General features: G+C 34.5%; 4 protein-coding genes across 4 annotated transcripts; 3 read left to right on the plus strand and 1 right to left on the minus strand.

The window, feature by feature from the left end:
* Positions 1–2,329: 2,329 nt before the first annotated feature.
* On the plus strand, positions 2,330–7,354 carry LOC110697252. Its single transcript, XM_021874615.1, has 3 exons — positions 2,330–2,745; positions 4,093–5,942; positions 6,850–7,354. The coding sequence occupies exons 2-3, from the start codon at positions 4,218–4,220 to the stop codon at positions 7,015–7,017; spliced, it is 1,893 nt and encodes a 630-aa protein (XP_021730307.1). The 5' UTR covers positions 2,330–2,745; positions 4,093–4,217; the 3' UTR covers positions 7,018–7,354.
* Positions 7,355–9,895: 2,541 nt separating this feature from the next.
* LOC110697253 (60S ribosomal protein L23) lies at positions 9,896–12,590 on the plus strand. Its single transcript, XM_021874616.1, has 4 exons — positions 9,896–10,046; positions 10,597–10,881; positions 11,498–11,539; positions 12,303–12,590. The coding sequence occupies exons 1-4, from the start codon at positions 10,034–10,036 to the stop codon at positions 12,383–12,385; spliced, it is 423 nt and encodes a 140-aa protein (XP_021730308.1). The 5' UTR covers positions 9,896–10,033; the 3' UTR covers positions 12,386–12,590.
* A 649-nt stretch (positions 12,591–13,239) lies between these two features.
* On the minus strand, positions 13,240–16,104 carry LOC110697419 (peroxygenase-like). The gene is made up of 6 exons (XM_021874795.1): positions 15,882–16,104; positions 14,614–14,763; positions 14,109–14,194; positions 13,902–13,996; positions 13,703–13,828; positions 13,240–13,603 (listed from the first exon to the last, which is right to left on the minus strand). The coding sequence occupies exons 1-6, from the start codon at positions 16,021–16,023 to the stop codon at positions 13,450–13,452; spliced, it is 753 nt and encodes a 250-aa protein (XP_021730487.1). The 5' UTR covers positions 16,024–16,104; the 3' UTR covers positions 13,240–13,449.
* An 800-nt stretch (positions 16,105–16,904) lies between these two features.
* On the plus strand, positions 16,905–23,116 carry LOC110697254 (eukaryotic translation initiation factor-like). The gene is made up of 5 exons (XM_021874617.1): positions 16,905–17,193; positions 17,959–18,127; positions 18,245–18,370; positions 22,576–22,641; positions 22,735–23,116. The coding sequence occupies exons 1-5, from the start codon at positions 17,000–17,002 to the stop codon at positions 22,783–22,785; spliced, it is 606 nt and encodes a 201-aa protein (XP_021730309.1). The 5' UTR covers positions 16,905–16,999; the 3' UTR covers positions 22,786–23,116.
* Positions 23,117–23,156: the final 40 nt, after the last annotated feature.

Consider the following 23,156-nt stretch of genomic DNA (forward strand, 5'->3'; position numbering starts at 1 on the left):
GCCTACGTCAAAATAAAATTTCAATCAAACGATTATAATTGGTGTGTATCAATTTATCCGGAATTTAGGGAATTTAGAGAATTTTTGAAGACAAGCAAAAAAATATTTTATTTGCTCTTGCTTTGAGTAATGGGAAAGTGAATAATAGCATGAACTAACTTAAAGATGTGTACATGGTATTTTGTTGTTTTTGATGATACATTTTTAATTTTTCTTATTTACTCTTTGTGCTATTTTGGTGTTGTTAATCGACCACTTCTTTAGTTTTTCTAATGTGAAAAAAGTGTTTGTATATTATTCATCTTATTTATTGGAAAACGACGTACTTCCATTTGTACTCAATCATGCAGTTTTAAAAGCTACAAAATAACGAATAACTATAAGATGGTATAAGAAAATTTAGTAATTATTAATTAAAAAATAATAACAATGATGTATCATGTATGCGTAATTTGACCATAAACTACAAAACTACAGTATACAACTATACGTAGTGATGTCATTTAATTAGATATATTTTAATTAATCATAATTAGTTGTTAGGTTGTATGTATCAAACCCATTTTATATTTGAATTAGTTTGATGGATAGAATGGGCAAAAATGCACCTTAACTCTAATTAAGTGGAGTATAAGATTAGCTAGGCTTATTAATTAGGAACAAGGGTAGCATTACAAAAAAAAATTTAAAATTCGACATGGAAATTAAAATTGCACTTTTCATGAGTGAAACGGATGCATCATCTTTTCTAGTTGTGTGATAATTAAGAATGACATGCTTAGTAGAATTATAGTTCGATTGAGATTATAATTTTTGCATTTTTTTTAAGCATCCCTTTTGATGAATTTCTAACCCTATGCTAATAATGGCATGATTAAGAGTCAGATATTTTGACAAGAGTTAGTTTTTTTTAAAAAAAATAAATATTTTTACAAGAGTAGATTGCATTGAAATCTCCTTAAAGTCAGGCCATTACTTAGGTAGTTGTATATTTGACAAAGGTTTTATCTTAGTTCTTACACCCAACTTCTCCATTGAACACTTTCCAACTTCTCCATATCACATTATTCCACACTGAACAGTAGTAATAGGGAAATCTTAGAGCTTACAAAACTGGCATGTGATTGGTTGTTGGACCCGAATTCGAATGGTAATTGACATTGGATAAATCAATTTAAAATCGACCTAAAATTGACCCATTATATATTTAGCTATAAAAAAGATTGAATGACAATTAGACTCAAATATGCTGAATAACTTATTATCTAAGTATATTAGACACAAGATCGACCAATTACCACCTCCATGTGAAACAATATATACATTGGTGATAAACGGAGTAAAACTAACGATGGTATATGTAATCATAGATTCATGGAAGTGTTCTTCTAACTACGTACCATTTTATTACTTCCATAATCACTACAACGTGGGGTTGTTAGTCGCAATACTACATGCTATTGTATTATAATTTTTCTTTGATTGTTATAACAACACCTACCGTTTAAATGTGAGGAGGTATAGCAATTATACATGCTCGGGAAAAAAATATACACCAGTAGTTTGATATGGATTTATTATCTTATTTGAAAAAAAAAACGTTTTGGTCAAGACGGAAAATTGTATTAATGAAAAACCCATTGAATTTGCATGTAACTTAAAAATTTATCATCAAAAACATATTTTAAAGTCAATTAGATTATCTAAAATCATGTGACAATAAAAATGTAACGCTAAACAATCCAAGTAAATAGAACTTACTTTTGGTCCTCGCTTCAACTCACCTCACAAGGTCTAACAAGTGAGTAGGAATCTAGGATCAAGAAACATTGATCTTCAAAAACAATTGTGATTTGGAAGGTTGGAACAAAGAAAGCACTCAAAAAGGAAAGCAACCAAGATGTAATAAATGTCCGAGGATGACTAAATCTAATTAAAACTCAAACATAAGGTACAATATTTTATTGACCCAATTTATTAAATTTATCAACTCTGTACGAATATATGTTCCTGAATTTACGATTCCCCACCACATTGATCTTCTTTCTCTCTCCAGTCATTTTCATTAATATTTAATTAAATTAAAAAATAAAAAGAAAAATAAAAACCCTGTTTGTCAGCTTCAGTCAAACTCAAGACTTTTGTATGTGTGTGTGCTCAACAGCTCAGACTTCCCTCTTTCTCTCTCCTCGCTTACCAATAACCCAAAGTCCTTGCTTGGCCAATGAAAGTACTTCCTTATATTTCGACTCATTTTACTCGTCTCATAATTATACTCGTAATACATGTGGAATACAAACTTATAAAGTAATAAAACGATAAAAAGTGAATGAGTGAATGTGAGATCAATTAAAGAAGAAAAAATAAGGCAAGTAAAATAAGACACGACTAATCGAAAAATAGGGCAATTAAATTAGGACGGAACTACTATAAAATTAGGTGGGTCCTTTGGAAATTTTGGATTCCAAGTTAGTTTTATTTGGAGCACAAAAATAAAATTGTAAGTTTTCAACTAAGAACGTGGCTTACGATTTTTAGCACCTTAATTACCCATTTTCAGTTAGTTTCTTCTCCACTTTCTCTCTCTCTATCTCTTCTTCAACAGTTTCTTTTCATTTGAGCATTTCGTCGAGAAGGTGGTGGGCGGTTACTTTTAAGGTTGAGGGATGAAAATGTTGTGATTTTTTTGGGAATTGGTTGGGTTTTTTTCATCTGGGTTTTTGGTTTTTGGATCTTACACTCAAGGTAATTTGTTAAAGTTTTGATTTTTTTTAACTGGGTGTTTTGTGATAAATTCTTGTTATTTTTTTTTTTTTTCATTTTAATGTTGATTTTTTTGGGGTTTTTTTTCCTCTTATAGTTGGAATGTTGAATTGTTGGTTCTGGTTTTATTGACTAGTACTCTAGTAGTATTTGATAAAGGACTTGAATTTAGTTTTTGACTTTGTTGCTGTTCTTTTGATTGGTATGTTTGTGGCAAATCTGAGTTTCATGCTATGTTTCGCTGTTGTTGTGTGGTTCTTGGTGTAGCAAAAGCTACAAAGCACGAGATTCGATTATGCTGCTAGTATATTGAGCATTAATGGATTGTAACTGTGAAGGCTTGACATATTTATGCATTAGAAAATTTCTGAATCTTCCATTTGTTATATACTTTTGCTTGAATTATATACCTGTTATTTCTGGCCATATATGTATATATGTTGTTATTATTGATTATGCTTATGATATTAACGGTCCTTAGCAGCTGAATAATTTTTTTACTGTTTAATCTATGATAAATTGTATTTTGCATGTGGTCTTCCGAACAGGATTAAGTAATTCATACTTTGAGGCCTACTTGATAAATTTTGTTCTACTGATTGCATTTTTGCACTGCCTTATGATTTGGTTTACTTTAATTTGTTCCCTAATCCGGCTTCGGGTCCTACAAGTTACAATAAAATGAATATACTTTGAGACCTTTAACCATACTTTGTGTGCTACTTGATTGTTTCTGACCAATTGACTGCATTGCCTTTATGAATGTTTTGCTCTCTGATCTGGCTTTTGGCCCTATAATTAGAAATAATCCGTTGTTCTGGAATTTGTTGTCACATTATCCTCCTAACCCGTTGTAGGTAAGGATGTACTTGATTTTACCAGACCCTGAATTGTAATAATTCATCCTTGTTCTATCACTTCTAAATCATGTCATACCGAGAAATCTATTTATAAACCAATTCAATGTTTGGAAAGCTGAACATCCTAAATTAGTATATGTGACAATTTATTGTAGATGGGGTATAAGTATTTTTCTTCATACCATCTTGGTAAGTCTCTATATAATGCTCGTTAATTTTGTCTAACTGTAATGAGGATATAGGGCCGTCTAGTGCTTGCTTTTTGGTAAATCAGCTACATGGCCATCTCTGCATGCTTATTCATTCAAAATCTTTTGCTACTCACCTGTGGTTCTCTGTCCTTTTGTTTTGAAATAAACTTGCATTTGGTTTAAAATCTTTTTTTGTGTTATGTAATGTGTTCTATAGAAATCTATTGATTTATCCTTTTGATTATTTACTGATGCAACAACTCTATATTGCATATCAGATTCACTTGATATACTTGACCCAGAAAGGAAACAGGCTTAAATTGGTTTTCCAACAGCTGCAGTTGGGAACGATAGAGAGACATCTTTGTCATTCCCGAATGACCTTGATTAAGTGCAGTTAAGCATGGAGCACACTTGTGCTGACAAATACAAAGACGAACAAAATGAAGGAGAGCTATTGCATTGTAGCAGTATCCAAGGATCAGCTGATCAAAGTGCTTTGTACATGTCGGATTCTAAAGCACAGACCTTGGTCAAAGGTGGAAAACCTGGAAAGACATTAATTTTAAAGCTGATACAGTCAGAAACTTGTGAAAACTGGTTTCAAGAGCTGTTCCACAGACAATATCGTGGCTTAGGAATTAAAATCCCGAAGCAAGTAGTAAGTTTAGATGAGAAGTATTTGAAGCATTGTTTGGAACTCATGCATATGAATGCGTCGAAAGGAGCTCCTTGTTCTCTATCTGTAAATCTGGGTTCTTTGGATTTGGGATTTGTGTCTGATCATGCATCAGTTGGGGTAAGAAGTTCCTTAGATGCAACAAGTTATGCAATTGACTATCCAATGGCCGTTGGGGTTGGAGATTTAGATTTAAGTCCTGGAGATGAAGAAATTGTTGGTTCTGTTATGGGAAGCAGTAGTATGATGAGAATATTGAGGAGCCCTTTGTTTCAAAGACTAGGTATTTTAGATCATAATGCAAGACCTGGAAGTAATACCTTGTTTAAAGATAAAAAAGGCATTCCCTCAGATTACCAAGGCTCTCCTGGCCGGTTAACTTCTAGTCCCATTCGCAAGCCTGGAAAGGAATCGTTGGCTCTTAAGAATCGTGGGTATAGCTCAGATTCTGTACGGAGACGTGGAGTATCTGCGCTCAGTGATCAGTGTTCTGCATCTTCTCTTTCTCCATTTGGTTCTCAAGGAATGCTTCATTTTACTTGGGATAACGGAATTCCACGTTTTACCTTCACTTTGGATGACCAGAAAGAAGTTTACGTGGCGAATGCATGGAGAGTTGAGGTAACCAATGATAAGGCACTGGACTATGTCTACTCTTTTCATTTGAAAGCAACTGGCCCCAAAATGTATGATATATCTGACAGTGAGCCTGATTTAATAGGCAAGATGAAGGTTTCAACAGCCTTTTCTCTTTCTTCAAGTACTTCTAGAATTATGGAAACTGAGTTTGTTCTCGTTGGTGCTAATGAAAATCAGACAAGAGAGATTCATAACTTTTCCCGTAACAGTAGGCGAAGTAGGAAATTGTCGAAGGTCATGGATGTGTTTAAGGCTGGTCATTCGTTCAAGCAGAAAACCCCCTCTTTGTTTGGTGGCTCAAGTGCTATTCCTGAAGATTTTTCTCCTGAAAAGGGGTTAGAAGCTTGTTGGAACTCATATCAAGAATGCAAACCTGATCTTTCGGAAGATGACTTTTTACCAAATCTTGAAATGGCTGCAGTTGTTGTGAAAGCCCAACTACAAGAAGAGGATCATCAGAAGAAAAAAGTTGGAGGTTGGGGCCTTAACTTTCTTAAGAAAGCTGGGAGCCAGCAAAATGTTGCTTCTTCAGAAGCTTCTGCCTCTCCTGAATGTTGTCTGAGGAATGCTGATGATTGTTCTACCAATATGGATATTATAGTGCCTGCTGGTCCTCACGGTGGGCCAAGAACGAGGAATGGAGGACCAACTAATCTCATAGACAGATGGAGATCAGGTGGGAACTGTGATTGTGGTGGCTGGGACATCGGTTGCCCTCTGAAAATTCTCAAGGCAAAGCCAAAAAGAGAAGAGGGTTGGCCGTCTTCAGAGGCACAGGAGGACTGCAAATCATTTGAGATGTTCACAGAGGTGTGTGCTATGACCTTTTACCTATTAAATGATGCTTTCTTATGCATATTTCTCATTATGGCTAAATCTTTCAGTGAATCTCTTCAAAGGTTCCCACAGTACATGCCATTAAGTAGGTGATGGATGTCTTAAGAAGATTTAATTCTAGATTAGTGTTGTATGGGGTTTTAGTCATTAGCTTGTGGACAGGTAAGACGCTTAGAGGGATTAGATGGCTTTTTATGTGATCATTTGTCCTATTAGTTTCTATATCACATCATTCACATGCCATCTCCTATAAGATTTGGTAATTTCAGACTCAAGAAGGCAAAACTTGATAAAACTACCTGAGCACCATATAAACCTTGTATGGTATGAAGTCCTATGAACACAAATGAACCCGTATTGTTACAAACATGACTAGCTTATTTAATCATGTACTTTGTATATGATTATGGTTGCATTTTGTTAATTACCTGAAATCATTGGAAACTAATATTAATCCAATTTTGCAAACATTGCTGACCTTTCTACCCATGTAGGTAGCTCTTTCTTTGACCATGTTTGACATGAGCTTTTATTTTCATTTAGTAGACTACACATTATTCTATTACTTTAAAGCTATTAAAAGTTGTTTTAAATATCTCAAAATACATTGTTTTAAAATGTATTTAATTAACCTGAATCGTGAAGATTCCAGAAGAGGCTGAATTGTAAATCAATTTTCAGTTTTTACATTATTTTGTTTTTCGGTGTGTTTAGATGCATGTTGATCAAAAGTTTATCTCCGAGCTATATTCTATCTCTATGCATGATCTTTGAACTTCTTGATTTAAAATTTTGTATTTCCATGCTTTTGATCATCGTGCATTCACCTGTAAAATTGTCTTATTAACTAAAAACTAAAATGCCGTTACTTTTCTTCCAGGGCTCTGCTCAGTTAACACCCCCAATAAAAATGGTGAACATACGTGAAGGCTTGTATTTCATCAGCTTCCAGCCTTCTTTTTTGTCAGCTTTGCAATGTTTTTCAATTGCAGTGGCAGTTATTCATTCTCAGTGCCCAAGCTTGCGTCCGAAACATGTACAGGACTGAAGGTCGTGAAAGGATCAACATATTTTTTCTAGATCTACCTAGATTAGCATTGTATCTTTGTATGTGTGTTTATAGCTGCAGGTAAATCAGAATTAGGTTAATTATACATGATTTATATTTCTTTTAATTTATAGGGGTGATTTATATTTAGCAATATTGTTTGTGTGTTAAGTTGATTGGTGTGTGGGTAAGTAGGTTCTTCAACACTTCAATATAAGTAGTGTGTCTTCTCTTTTTTTTTCAATTGTACAAGTTGCGATGTTAATCTGTACTCAGAAGAATGATGTACTTGTTGTCAATGATCAAATGGAAGATTCAGATATTTTGCTTGACATTATTTAGGTTCTGTTTTAGTGTTTATATACCATATCTTAAATCAGAACTTCAAAAGTATGTGTTCATTTTTTCTCTAAATTTTGTTAATTTAGAGGTTTTGACTGCTTGGCCAGGTGTTGAGGGTGAAATAACTAGCTGGGAGTATTTGTAAAATTTTAACTAGCCCTTATTTTTTTTTTTTAAAAGATTATAAAATACGGAGTATTTGTAAAATTTTAATTAACTAGCCCTTACTTTGATTTTTGAAGATTATAAAAAATAGTGCTCAAAATGTCCGTTACAAACTTACAACTAAGTCAAAAATCCAAGGACTCTATCAAGCCAAAATTTATCGCTAACATTACGTTAGATAGGGCAAATTGGAGGGAAATGACACTGCCCTCTATTTTCCTTTTAATAAATTTAAAATCATTTCATTGTTGGAAAAAATTTGAAAAGAAAATGAAATTCACTCTTTCCCTCTTTTCGCCTCCCTTTCTCTTTCTTCTTTTCTTTTCCCTTCCTTTTCCTTCACTATTGTTATCGAACATATTGTAAAACAAATTACCAACAACTCACTAGTCACCACCCATCTAGCTAGTCAGTGATCATCATCATGACTTTACCTATTACAAAATGAAAATAAATAAACTTCAAATGAAGATGAAAAGGCTAAAACATCGTTGATTACTGTTGGATCTTTTCATCACACTAATTCCCTTGCAGAGCATGATTTAAGACTTGAGCTGTCGAGCTTCCCTTCAAGAACCACATTCCTTCATTCTCGTTCTCTTGCTAGCTTTGTCTGCATGCTTTTTGCCATACTTTCAGCAAGCTTTGTCAACTGCATTTGCTTTAAAGGTAAGGACCTAGACTAGAATAACCTAAACTCATTCATCTTGAGCTACAAATTCTACTTAAATCACTTTAGATTGTGTTAACTTGTTATTTTTGCTATATTGAACAACAGTTAAACCTAGTAACATATTTCAATTTGAGTCTATTTGGATGGTATATTAATAATACTTTGATTCCAGTGCACAAAGAAAAATAAGTTAATGAATAGCAATGGCCCATGCTTATATAATTTAAATCGTTTAGTTAAGTCTATGTGGGAAAATGAAAACATAAATCAAAGTATGGATTTTTTGCATGGATACTTTGAGTCTACGAGAGTATGAGTAGCATAGTGTACCAAAGTAATGACATTCACGTGATAAATTTATTACCTTAAATTTGGGATTCAAACCTTACCAATTGATAGTGTTATCTCCTTAGCACCCCCTAGTTTCAACTCTTTCAAGTGTTCGATCTACAAATATATGGGTAAAAAACCATAAAGATATGAAATTTGGTCAAAAAATATTGTGCTTGCCTTTATAAGAATTAGATTAACAATATAAATAGTTTGATAATATCCTCAAGCACCTCAATTTTCACGCTTAACTTCAATGTCTTGATTCAAAACAATTTAACCGCTTTTCATATCAGAAATAAGAATTATCCGCAAGTGCATCAAACTAGTCATCGATAGAGGTGTTATAAACAATTAAACATAGTTACCAAATTACAATACGGAGTAAGGGTGCGTTTTATTCACCTGATTTTTACTTATCTGAACTTATTAGCCCTTATTAGAACGTATTTTAGTTATAATATGATTAACTCTTATCAGAACTTGTCTGAACCTATTTTTCCTGAACTTATTAACTTTTATCTGAACTTATTTTTCCTGATATAAGTGGAAATAAGGTGAACAGAATAGGGCCTAAATCAAGATTCTTATCTCAACATATGAATATTTGATGTTGGATCAGAAAATTTAGATCAGACAAGGTTTTCTTAACCTCCTTTTATGTTAATATAGTTTAAAACTAGGTTAGAACCTGTGACATAAAATCTATTTTTATATTTGTACATTTTTTTAAAAAAATGGATAAAATATAAATAATAATTGTGCACCTTGTACAAAATTATTTGTAATTTTATAGTTTTAGATTTTTATCAAAATTATGATAAAAAACCCGTTCAACATCGCCTAATACATATTTCAACGTAGCAGTCCATTTATTAGTGTGTTATTTACAATTGTTTCATTTTTTATGGATAAATTGATAGGTTGTAGTTGTAATGTAGAAGTTAATATTCAAATTTCAAAATTGTTAAATATGGTAGATCCACAAAAAAAAAAAGGATGACATCATCCTTGCATTTAGGCGAAAAATATTTATTATGTAAGTGACATGTGGGCAATGATGGCGTCAACAACGTTTTGTTTTAGTAATAGTTAATAGATTTTATATACTTGCATTTTTTCGAGAGAAATACATTAAAACGAAGCTATTGATATGGAGTAAATGTTTTTTTTTTTTTTTTTTTTTTAATGTATACTTTATAATTATATGGAGCACTTCGGTTATTGAAAGTAAAAAAAGTAAAAATAAAAAACTCGACTAATTAATGATTTAATAATTCCTCCCGTTCAAAAAAAAAAAAACCTAAAAAAACCAGAGTAATATATTATTTAATTCTCTATAAAAAAAAAAAAAGGTAAAAAGGTCATTTTGGGAAATGTAGCAAGAACAACAGAAGTGAGAAACCCTAATTTAAGGGTGTGGTATATAAATATCCTCATAAACCCTAATCGTCGTTTTTCTCGCCTCTCTTCTCTGTTACTCTCTTTTCTTCTACTGCGGCAAACATGTCGAAGCGAGGTTCGTTTTCGATCTTTTTTTACTTAATGATAACATTAATTTCCTCAATTACTTATGTTTCGATTGTTATCTTGAAAATAATTAGATTAAATTAGCTAATAAAAGAGCTGAAATTTAATCAAGTTTCTAGTCTCATCAGTTTGATTTATTGTTGTTTCAAATTTATGCGATGAATTATGTAATGATTTAATTTTTAGCTCCCATTTTAATTTCGCAAATGGATTTGATTAGACATGCATTTCTCTAAATCTCCATATAGTTGATTTTTTCTTTTAATCTGTATTTTGTATTTGTTTTTGCTCAATTTTGTATGAAATTTGTCTCATTTGTGGGAATAATAACATTGATTTATGAAGAAATTGAAAGTTAGCAGCTTGGGAAAAATTTGCAGTTAATGTGAATTTGTAGATTTGTTACTCTGAATGCATGTATCATCTACTTTGGATGTTTCTTGGGAATTTGTAAAATTTTTATAGTTAAGTGTTAAGACTATGATAGGTTTTAATCTAGGGTTTTTGTTGATTCGATGTTGGTCTTTTGGGGTATGCAGGACGTGGAGGAAGTGCTGGAAACAAGTTCAGGATGTCACTGGGTCTTCCAGTGGCAGCCGTTGTGAACTGTGCTGATAACACCGGTGCGAAGAACCTGTACATCATTTCCGTCAAGGGAATTAAGGGTAGGCTCAACAGGCTACCATCAGCCTGTGTTGGTGACATGGTCATGGCTACTGTCAAGAAGGGAAAGCCTGATCTCCGTAAGAAGGTCATGCCTGCGGTTATTGTGAGGCAACGCAAGCCATGGCGCCGAAAGGACGGTGTCTTCATGTACTTTGAAGGTTTTTATTCATCTCATTATGAATTTAATTTGTGCTTGTTTCGTAATCTCTCCCATATAGTTCAAGTTAGGTGAACACTTGCATTGTAGGCATTTCTTTTATTTGGGATTTTGGAGATGATATAGTTGTGTGATTGAAAAATGAGAACCAGAGGTGCTTGATTGGGTGTTATTTCCCATGGGACATGCTAAAGCATCAATGGTTTATCTTTATAGTGCATTAGGTTTCCCTTTTTGCCAGCTGGTTTTATTTATACTGGTGCCCCTATTTAGATTTGGTATTGTGAATTCTTCACTTTATATATTTATCCGTTAAGTGGTTACTGTCATTAAATCGAGCTATAGTTAGGATATAATGGATACTGCGCTTGCACTTGTAGGACTAAAGTTAGTATTACAAGAATTTCCAATTTTTAACTTGTTTGTAATATGTCAAGGAATTGTGGTTTTGTTTTGCCTATTATCTGAGTCTACTCCTTGGTAGTTATCAGAGATTACGCTCAGTAAATTTTAGATGTTTTGTTCATGTCTCTTGATCACATTGATTTGCTTTTAATTTTTTCTTTTTTAATTTGATTTTACCTTTTGCTGACAATCAGTGTGTGTTTCTTTTACAGATAATGCTGGAGTAATTGTCAACCCCAAGGGTGAAATGAAAGGTATGTAATTGCACTAATTTTAAATATTATTTGGGATCTTTGTGACTATAATTAGCCTTTGTTAGTTTGGGAGTAAATTGACATGGTAACTTAGAATTTCATGGCATTGTAATAGATCTTTCAATTTCCATGACACTTGATTTTCATGTGGAATATGTAACATGCTTATGTAGTGGTTTAAAAAAAAACTTAGTTAGGATTGGGTAGGTGAAGTCAACTTGCCTTGTCAACACAATTTGGTTACAAAGATTTTCCTTGTCGTGTATCTGACGAACCTTTGGCACCCCCCATCCAATTTCCTGCTGTGTTGATTTATGATCCAAAACACAACACAATCTGTGAATTAATGTTGTACAAGTCACTTGTTACAGCTTTGTACCTGTATACAATCAACCTTTTTCTGTTCTTGTTAAACTGAACAAAAGTCTATTGACTAGTGTCACTGCAGAACATTTCTCTAATGTTTTGAGACTTGCATCTATGAGTTGATGTGTTTAGGTGTGAACTCTCTGTTATGTTGACAGTTTGACACACGGCTGCATTTCAGTATATGTTTACAGCATTTGTCTGAGATGTAAAGCATTAGAAACTTCTTCACCTCTGTGGGTGTGTTCTGAAGAAACAGAACATAAAAGCTTATATTTTATGCCAACGATTTTACAATATACAAAGTTTACTTAGCCGCAGTGTGGTGTCTCTGCTTATTGCTGATTACATACAATATATCTATCTCAGTCTTAATCTTATATCTCTGTATTTTCAGGATCTGCTATTACTGGTCCCATTGGAAAGGAGTGTGCCGATTTGTGGCCAAGGATTGCTAGTGCTGCCAATGCCATTGTCTAAGAGATGTCGTTCAGAAGTTTCCAATTTTGTTCTGCTATAATTCTGAATGTTTGTAGTTGGATAAATGAACAATGCCGGTTTGGTAGGATGTGTTAAATCAGTTTGTGAGTTTGCAAGATATTTATAGTAGAGATTAAATACATTTTGTTGTTTGCAATTTACTTATCTGTTAAATGTTAATCAACCATCTGTTTACAGACCCATCCGAGTCAATTTTGTGCCATCTTTTGTATTTGTTCGAAAGATCACAGCATACTTGAGTAGGTGCAATTGAATGATTGGTGTGCGAAATTTATCATGGTAACTATATTTTTGCATCTTTTGCTAGCTACTTAGTTCCAAGCCCTCAGGCCAATTATCATCAGTTCTTGGTTATGTACTTGGGCATAATTTGGAGAGCTCGTGACTCGGACTTCGTATTACTCGCTTAATTTGGAGAACTTTGGACTTTTGGAGAGCTTAAGAGTTCCGAGTAATGACTGTATAACTCGTTTTAGTTTGGAGAATATACGAGACTGTGTTACGTCTGCTGCTTGCAAGTCGCATAATATTGGAGAATCTGCGCAAATCCAAGTTCTTTCATTTAAGAAGGTAGTGACACAAGGAATGTAGCCTATGTAGGCACACCTTATTCTTTGCACTAGGATTACACATCGCAAAGGTTACTAGGTTATAAGATTGCGCATCAATCGTCAGAATTTCGGTTCCCTTTTCATGTCTAAAAATTGGCTTTCTGATTTTTTTTTGAGCATATATCATCTGCTATTGACGCCAAAACAGTCTTGATGAAAGTTCAAGCATCGTAAACTCTGTTATAACTTATAAGTGCTAAATTAGACGAGTAGAGACCAAGATTGGAGCTAGGAAGCCTAGGATAACCAACTTGCAACGAATTTACATGGAAATAACTCGTGCATGCTCTAAGCAGTTTCATTATCCACATGCATTACATCACTGTCCTCAGATATGCAACACAGTTTCTGCTATAGCGTTGTTTTAACTACAAAAGCAAAGTAACTCCTGACGATACTTATGGACCCTTACAGTAGATGTCTATGAACCGGTTAATACATCTTTCCTTCCAAACCCATATTAATCTTTGCACAGTACTCAAACAAGCTTCCATCAAAACACCGTCTCACAGCTTCTTTAGATAAGAAACCTTCTTCATCCCTAGCAAGAACGTAAAGCATTCCCCACTCTACCTTACTCGCAATCCTGTAATATGGCAAACCAAACTCACAGGTTCACAATCTTGCTCAATATGCTCATACAAGTTTACAAGATAACCGGCTCAATTATAAAATTGGAGCATACCAGCCAAATGGGTCAAACGCTACCCTGTTCCCCTCCGTCATGCTCCAGAGTTCTCTAAATGACAGTTTATCGGGGACTGTATGAGCATACTTGCTGAAGGCGTTCTCTAGATTGAAAGGGACAAACCTACAATTTGGTTTCATTAACATAATGTGTATTTGAAACATAAATTTTTCTTTGTAAGGACTTGCAAACGTACCTTCCTTCGGTATCATAAGTTCCGGAGTCACTCCCGTGCTTAGCCCTGTGCATGTTGTGTATGTATATTGGGAAGAGAGGAGACGGAAACCACCCCTTCATATGTGAGCATAAGTGAAAGAACATTATCAGTTTTAGGCTGATCATCAGCTCATCATGTAATAGAGCTTTTTATTAGTACAATTTGAATAATTACTCCGTTACTTACATCAAGTGTGTACCAACTTAGCGCTACATTAATGACGACAGCCATGATTACGGAAGCAATTATGTTAAATCCAACCATGCGTAACCCTGCAATTAGAAAGAGGGACCATGCATAACACAGTTACATCAAAAAGTAGAATGCTTTATAAGATTTGTAAAACCAACATATTACTACACTACATTTGTTGGGTCAACCTTCAAATTTTGACCCCGAATTCTCATTAGTTATCACTAATTTGATACTAGTACAAGTAAATAATACGGTCATCATAGTATCATACAGTATTTTTTTTGTCCAATCTGCTTCAATGTATATTAGTAGTATACGAAAATATAAACTATTTCTTAGTTTTTACCCGTACAAAAATGAAAATATTTATGGTCAAGACATAATTTGAAGAATGCACAAAGTTAAATGGAATGAACAATCTTTAAGAGACGGATGGAGTATCATATCACGAAGTAAAAATGCTTGAACAGTATATTGCGATTTGGTTAGAAGTTACCAGTGAAAGTTTCCCAAGGATATATGATTCCATCATCATTTTGGTCAAAAAAGGCAGCGTGCTGTTGAAGAACACTGAGTCCCTGATGATGATGTGCTGGTGTTCCGTTAGGATGGTCTGTATCAGGTGCGGACAATGCTCTTGGTAGATCTTCAATACATAAAAAAAGAGGCTATCAGTTTGTTACATTGGATTTCAAATTTACAGCACAAAGTTTAATTATTTAATGAGCGAATATAGGGCCGTCTTGAAGATTTGGGGCACTATTTTTTGATAAAAAAATATATATTCCAAAATGCTGCCATTATAATCTCATTAGCTAAATAGCTAGTGTCTCATTATTAGAGGAAGAAAATGGAAAAAATTATGGAAATGAACTAATATGGGATGTGAATTAAAGATGGAACGAAAGGTGAGTGAAGTTGGGAGGTCAAAGTGATCTAAAAGGATGATTTAGATTTTAGGTTACAAATAATAGAACGAAAGAGTGTCAGTATACTTAAAATTCTTGAAAAAAAAAAAAAAAAAAAACGGAGCTCACAATAGTTTTGGACCCTAGAATTTTCTGAGCTCTTAGGTGTAATACACTTTGTACAATTGTACACTTACCCCAACCTACTTTACTATGCGAAAAGTGTACTTACAAACCATATGTCCATATGTAACATGCGAGTTGATATTATTGTCCCATGTCAAAGGAAAGAGGAAGGATGACTAACATGAAGAATAAGTGGTGAATGGCTAACATATAAACCTTATGAATTACTAGGCCATAGGCCATCATACTTCATTACTACCTATTACATACAGTAGGTACTAATTAATTTTTGGATGGAATCCTACTGAACTTATATGTGGTCAAACTCTGAACTTACATGTGGTCAAACTCTTATTCGATATAAGACTCTATTTGTCCTAATAAATTACACAACACACTGAAGAATAAGAGGTGAATGGCTAACATATAAACCTAGTGAATAACACAACAATACTGAAGGAAAAAGGAAGGATGAATAACACAACACATCGAAGAATAAGAGGTGAATGGCTAACATAATAGCCTAGTGAATTACTAGCTTAGGCCATAATAATACCTATTACTATGTAGTATAGTACGAAGTATATAGTAATTAATTTTAGGATGAAATCCTATTGAACTTATACGTGGTCAAACTCTTATCTGACAAAAGACTTTGCATGTCCCAGAGCATGAAATACAAGTAGTACTATAAAAAGAGAAAGCTAAGGAAAATGAGATAGAAGCATACAAGGCTTAGGAAGGGAAACCTCCAAGTCGGAGCGGACCCTACGCTCAGCAGTCGCAGGGGCATACGGCGCCTCCGTTGCCATTGAGTTCCTCACCATCTCTGTCACCCCTATTACGCTTTTCGCCGCCAGCTCCGTCGCCATATAGACACTTTCCGACGATCTTTCGGTACTTTCAACACAACTGATGTAGGTAGAAAGTGGTGAACAAGCACAAACTGAATAAAACTTAGTTTTGAAGGAACAAAAAGGAAAGTAGAGAAAGAGAGTAAATGGTGGTAAGATATCGTGTCATCAATAGAGATACGTGTAACAGTATAGTTGACAAGTTTTGCATGCAATTTTGCAAATGCACCTCCTTCTTGACATTTGGATTATTTCTTAAATTAGTTCAATTTATAAAGTGCTTAATCTAGACCTATCTAGTTGACTATAATAGGTTGTTGGTTCGAATCCCCTTTCAATTATAATTTATTTTTATTAAGAAAGTAAAAGGCAAAATTATTGGAAAAAACCTTATTTTTAAGTCAATTTATAAACTATACCTTACTTTAATTTTTTTGTATAATAATATCTTGAATTTAATTTTGTTTTAAAAGCCACCACCTTCTCGCCGGCAAGGAAAGGTGGTGGGTCGCCAATAAGGGGGAGGTGGTCGTGTCAGAAGGGGTGGTGGGTCGCCAGGAAGGGTAGATGGTGGCAGGGGTGATGGAGTATTAAGGGCATGATTGTCCATTCACATCAAATGTTGGCGGCGGTGATAAATATTGTTGGCGGTGTTTAGTGATTCACAAACTAAAACGAACCAACTACGGAGTATATCAAACCTTAACTCGTACCCAAGCCCGAACCCAAACCCGAAATACACATCCGATTTGACATCTCTTATTCTCCCCAAATCTAAATGGACCAAATCTTTTATAGAAGCCCAAACCTCAATCAACCAAGACAATACAATAAGCAAACCCACCTCCTACCTCATACCCAAGCAAAGACCCAACATTTATAAAGAGTTAAACCCGACAACCTCAATCTCCCCTTTTCGAGAGGTTTACACAATTACACAAATTTACCTATTCATACAAGAATTCAACCAACCTCTCTATTTCGTCGCAAAAAAATGTCGACCGAAGTTGCAGCGGAAATCATGGATGCGCCGCCGGCAAACGAAGCGTCGGAAACCACTAAACAACCCCACAAATTAGAGAGAAAGTGGGCGTTTTGGTTTGACACTACTAAACCTAAACAAGGTGCTGCTTGGGGTTCTACTCTTAAGAAAGCCTATACTTTTGATACTGTCGAAGAGTTTTGGTGGTAATTTATGATTTCCCCTTTTAATTTTTAGCCCAGATTTTTAATTTTTAATTTTGATAATTTTGGGTTTCTGGGTGGGTTTTAGATTTTGTCAACTTTGATTGATTTGTTGTTTTATGAACCGGGTTTTGCTTGTTTTGAATTGGGTTTGTTAATTTGTTTATGTTGTTTTGCAATTAGAGGTTTGCTGGTTGATTTGGTTTAGTTTTTGTGATTTTTGGCTGGATTTTAGCTCATGTTTGTGCCCTAATTTTAATAAGTTTATTGTTTTTCTGGCATTAATCTAAATTATTGTTGGCTTGATTATGTGTTTTTCTGGGGAACATGAATAGGGAGATTGGAAATATTATGCTAGATCATGTAATTTATTTGGGATTTCTTTTTTTTGTGTGTTAATGTATTATATGTTTGATTTTTTGTTTTAGGGGGAGGGGGGGATTCTAGTGTCATTTAGGTTATTTCTAATGCAAGTATTGTCTCGAATGTGGAAAATCCTACTATTCGGGGGCTGTGGAATTCAATATATTCAGGCGATGCAAGAGCTATGTTCATTAGTATTGAAGAATGGTATGAAAGAAATGTGGATGGTATTGTTAACTTTGTTGTTTTGATGGGAAAATTATATCTGTTCTTTTTATTGGGTGAATGAGTTGTCCTTTTGTTTGTGAGTGGGGAATAAAGAATATCATCCTTACTTATTACTCTGTATTGAGTTTTCCTGCCAAACGATGCCCATCTGAGTTGAACATTGAATACTGTATGCAGCCTATATGATCAAATATTCAAGCCCAGCAAATTAGTTGGAAACGCCGATTTCCATTTGTTCAAGGCTGGGGTTGAACCAAAATGGGAGGATCCTGAATGTGCACATGGAGGCAAGTGGACTGTTTCTGCTAACAGAAAGACGAATCTTGAGGGAATGTGGCTTGAAACTGTATTTTTCTAAACTTTTGACAGAAACTTTTTCTGCCTCTTTCTCCAGTTAACCTTTTTTTCTCCCTAAAACCTAATATGTACCCATGTGGCTTAACTGATATCTTCTTTTAAGCAGTTGATGGCTCTAATTGGGGAGCAGTTTGATGAAGCTGATGAGATATGTGGTGTGGTTGCAAGTGCGCGTTCGAGGGGTGACAAGCTTTCATTGTGGACTAGAAATGCTGCGAATGAATCTGTTCAGGTTTGATGATTAATTCATTGATTTTGTGGCTTAACTTTTTCTCTGAAAGATAACGTGCGTTAGCCATGAACAAATACCTTTTGTTATCAATGTGAACTTCTGACGTCAACTAGGTTGGTGTATCCTGTTTGTTATTTACTGATTTCATGTTTGGCATCATACACAATGATCTTGTGCTGGACTTGAGGTTTATGGATTTTGGACTTTGGATATAGGGATGTCAGCTGGGTGAATTTGAATGTGTTTTCTTTTATGTTAGCATTATGTGTTTGGATAAGTGTACTTGGTTGTCTATTTGTTATATAATGTGTAGAAACGATGCACAATAATTTGAATGTGTTTTATTTTATGTTAGCATTATGTGTTTGGATAAGTGTACTTGGTTGTCTATTTGTTATATAATGTGTAGAAACAATGCACAATAATTTGATGTCTGGCCATGTTACGTCGACACCCTGTTGTACATTGGGTGTTGAGTGTCGGATCCTCAAACACTTCGACACAACATGACACGACACCCAAATACATAGTGGCCTTGTATGAAGTTTTATAAATTTTAGAGTATTAGAGGATCTAAAACCATGTTGGACGCCAAATCCGAGTCTAGGCAACAATTGTCTGCCCATAGTCCATACGCATGGCATACTATCTTGCCTTGGCTGTTTAGTTGGTTTTTTGCCTTTTATATGCCCATTAAATATGTAGAGGCATCGAGAAGGTCTTTTAAATAGGTGCATGAAAAATGTAACTGTGGTATAAGGGTTCCTCTAGATAGATGTTCAAATTGACAGGGTTTTTCAATGAAGGATGAAAAGTAGAGGAGGCTGGGTATGAATAGTAAATTTGGTTTGTTCTTGGTAGATAGTTGAAGAAAGGCTTCACCAATATGGTCAAGGTGGAAATTTTCTGGATAGAGAATTTAAAGTTTCCTTTAAAGGGTAGCCTGTCATAGGTTTTTTTTTTTTTTTAACTGTAGGCTATCAATATCTTGTCTTTTTGAGATAGGCTGTAATTTAAATATAATAGGGTAATCAATGATGGAAATCTATCATCATGCTTGGATTTCAACCTTCACTGACTGGATCTTTGGCAACTTATAAGAAAAGCAGTTTTGATTCCTCTGTGTGCCGCTTAGAAGGGAACATAAGACTGTGGGTGGAACCACATCCATTTCATGGGCTTGTTGGAAAATGAGGTCGGGTCAAATTTAGAGCTCCTAGCTCCATTGGCGGATCTATGTGTGTGCACACTGGTGCACGTGCATCACAAGCCAAATTTTTTTTTTTGAAGTTCAGTTTAAAAAATAAATCAAAGAGACCGGTTATTATAGATAACCGGTCTCTTTGCTACAGCTACTGACCGTGAAACTAGCCCTGAAAGTGTAGTAGCAATATCAAAGAGACCTGTCATCTATATAACAGGTCTCTTTGATTGTTTATAATTAAAGGGAACGGTTTTCTTTATAACAGGTCTCTTAAGGGTTTTTTTTTTTTTTTTTTTTTTCCTTTTCTTTTCTTGCTTCTATTTATATCTTTTTATGTGTGCAACTAATTTTTAATTTTTTTCCCTAAAGCTTCTCAATTAAGTTAAAAAAAAATCATAAAGTTAAGTAATACGAGTAGTTTTATAGTACAATTTAATATGTTATTTGTAATACTTTCGGCTTGTAAGATGAAATTTTTACTTATTACTATTCGGTTGTAGTATGGATTTTTGTGTCCTATTTTTGGATTGAAATTAATTTTGTTGTAATATAATTTTTGGATTGAAATTAATTTTGAACTAGTTCGGGGAAAAAAAAATTGTACCTTCACAAGCGATCAATAATTGATGGTGACTCACCATCTCGGAAATCCTGGATCCGCCCGTGCCTAGCTCCATATTAGCAAGGTCTTGTTGATGAGGTACTGAGGAAGAATCCCTAAGTGGAGTGAAAAGGTTTAATGATGACAATTTGCATTTAGGAAATATCTATACATCTTGGTTCGCCGGAGGTGCAGGGGTTTTGTATTGTCCAATCATTTGTGTAACATGATGATATTTATACAAAAGGATTTAAAATCAATTTTCAAGTGTTTATGAGCTACCTCGCTGTGAGGTCTTACAATTATTTCCTTAGGATTGGGATGGGAAGCAATGTGTTGTGTGCTATTTGTTTATTTTGATATTATCTTGGTTTACAAATTTTCATAGGAAGATGAGAAAGTGAATGTAAACAATGCAGTAATTGTGCCATAATGTTCCATTCAGGCATTGATAGATTTTCCCATTGCCATACACTCCCTCCCTTTCTTCAAGTTGGTTACAATTACCATAAATGGATGAGATAGGAAGTATTACCAACTTAAAGGAATGCACCAAAAAAATAAAAAGCATAATTATTTTGAAGGAACGGAGTATTTTTATATTAAGGTATACTGTCCAACAATTTGAAGAAGTTTACTAAAAAGAAAGGAATCTGAGGGAAGAGCAGTTGGACTAAATTCAGTTAGGGCTGTACACCGGTCCAAAACCGGACCGGACCTGAATCAATGAATTTTGAGGACCAGAGACCGGACCTGAATCAGCAGGTCCGGTTCCGGGTCAGACCTGAAAATTCAGGTCCGGTCTGGGTTTGGACCTCAACAGACCTGAATTTATATTTTTTTCGTTTTTTTTTCTTTATTCACTTCAAGCCAAAGTTTCTACAAAAAACATCATCAACAAACCAAATTTACATATCCCGAAACTTAACCTTCTAAATCAAGGGATTAAAAAAAATTCGAAATCGAAATTATCAGAATAAAATTATACAAAATTCGAAATCATCTAAGAAATATAAATTAAACTTACAATTATATACGAAGTATTTATATCAAAAACTAATTATAATCAGAAATATTGAAAAAAAATTAGATCTACATTTTAAACTATATTAAACCTAGATCTATAATTCAAAAACCTTGACGGTGTGTAGCGCCGGTGGGCTTGTGATGACGGCGGCGATGGCGAAGCGTACGGAGGTCGCTGGAGCAAAAAACTGTATAAGTTGTACCTCTGAATTTGCATGGCTTCCTCCATGGCTCCAACCTGAATAACCTCTTTGCAAACACAAGTAAACAACCGACCCTTTTCCGGAAATCGAACCACCTAACAATGAACACTGTAATTTAGAATATAATTGAAAAAATTTCATAGTTAATGTTTTGTGGAACAATGAATACCGTAATTTAGAATATAATTGAGAAAATTCACCCCAAAAAAAATAAAATTAAAGTGGAAGCAAGAAAATGAAAAAGAGGGGAAATGGAAGATAAAGAGGTTGGGAAAACATCTCTGCAAAAGGAGGAAGAAAGATGAAGCGAAGAATTTTTTAAATAAAAATGAGAGACTGGGAGCCGTGAGAGGAGAGGAAGAAGAGGAGAAATGAGATAGTGCTGACTGGGGTTAGGGTTTAAGAGTATTTATATATAGATATAAAAAAAATCCGGTTTTCCGGTCTGGACCTGAAACCCCGGTTTTAGACCGGACCGGATCGGAATCACATATTTTCAAGGACCGGGACCAGACCTGAATCAACAGGTCCGGTCCTGTATATGTACACCCCTAAATTCAGTAGTAAACAAGGTGAGTTATGGGGGTATCATGGAATTTATGGTGCCATAAAGTCTTTGACATTGCAATCTCTTGTTGAGTTTGTGGCCTCTCGGTGCCATCGAGTTAGCAGCTCTTTGAGTTCTTGTTAGCTTTTATTTACATAAGTTCGCCCTTCAACTTTACTTCATTTTTGATAAATACCAGTATATAAAATTTGGCTTTCTGTAAGTTGTGTTACTCGGCCTTCCTTTTTACACCAATTACCAACTCTATGATACAAGACGGTTTCTATCTTATCTGTAACCGTCATTTGTTGCATCAAAATATCACAGTAAATGCTCACCTTGTGAATGTATTGAGTATTATTATTGCTAGTCACAAATTCTGGCCTCTAGCCTTCTACCCATTGTAAGAGGATAATTTCAGTGATTGCCTTGTGTCTTATGCAGTTATACATTACTTTCAAGCCCGTGCTGTGTATGCCTTTTTTTTTTTTTTTTGGGGGGGGGGGGGGGGGTGGTGGTAGTACAAATAATTTGACTATAGGATGTTGAGACTAAATTATATTTCCATCTCTGTTCTATTTGCTCTAATTGAAGTATTCATGGTTTTGGTTTATAATGTAACAGATGGGCATTGGAAGGAAGTGGAAAGATATTATTGATGTTACAGACAAAATTAACTACAGCTTTCATGTAAGTATTACTCTGTACTTGTATATCTGCTTTTTGTTCACGTTGTACATTAAATGGATCACATACTAATCTTTTAATTTTCAAATGTATCAGGATGATGCCAAAAAGGATAATAAATCTAACAGAGGCAGATACAGTGTGTAAGACCCCATTTCATGTTGATCGCTTCTCTATGGACAGTTTTGCTTAGAGGCTCGACTTCAATTTTTTGTGCACTACAGTTTGTTTTATCTGTTTATTGTAGCCTTTTAGGCCTCAGATGGAAATGAGCGTCCAATCTGTTTTCCAGGTTACTTTAACAATTGTAATTTTTGTGAGTTTTGACCCCTTTTTCTGGTTATTGATGAGTTTGCATATGTTATACATACAGAATTCAAGCTTATGCAGTTTCACAAAACTATCTTAGACTCGTGTAATGTTGCCCTTGTACCTAGATAAAGTTACAAGGTTTGATTATTGAAGCTATTTCAAGACATATGCATGTTATGTGTCGGTTTTGACCACTTTGGTAATGC

Source organism: Chenopodium quinoa, unplaced genomic scaffold (genome assembly GCF_001683475.1).
Source record: "Chenopodium quinoa cultivar QQ74 unplaced genomic scaffold, ASM168347v1, whole genome shotgun sequence".
Taxonomy (NCBI): domain Eukaryota; kingdom Viridiplantae; phylum Streptophyta; class Magnoliopsida; order Caryophyllales; family Amaranthaceae; genus Chenopodium; species Chenopodium quinoa.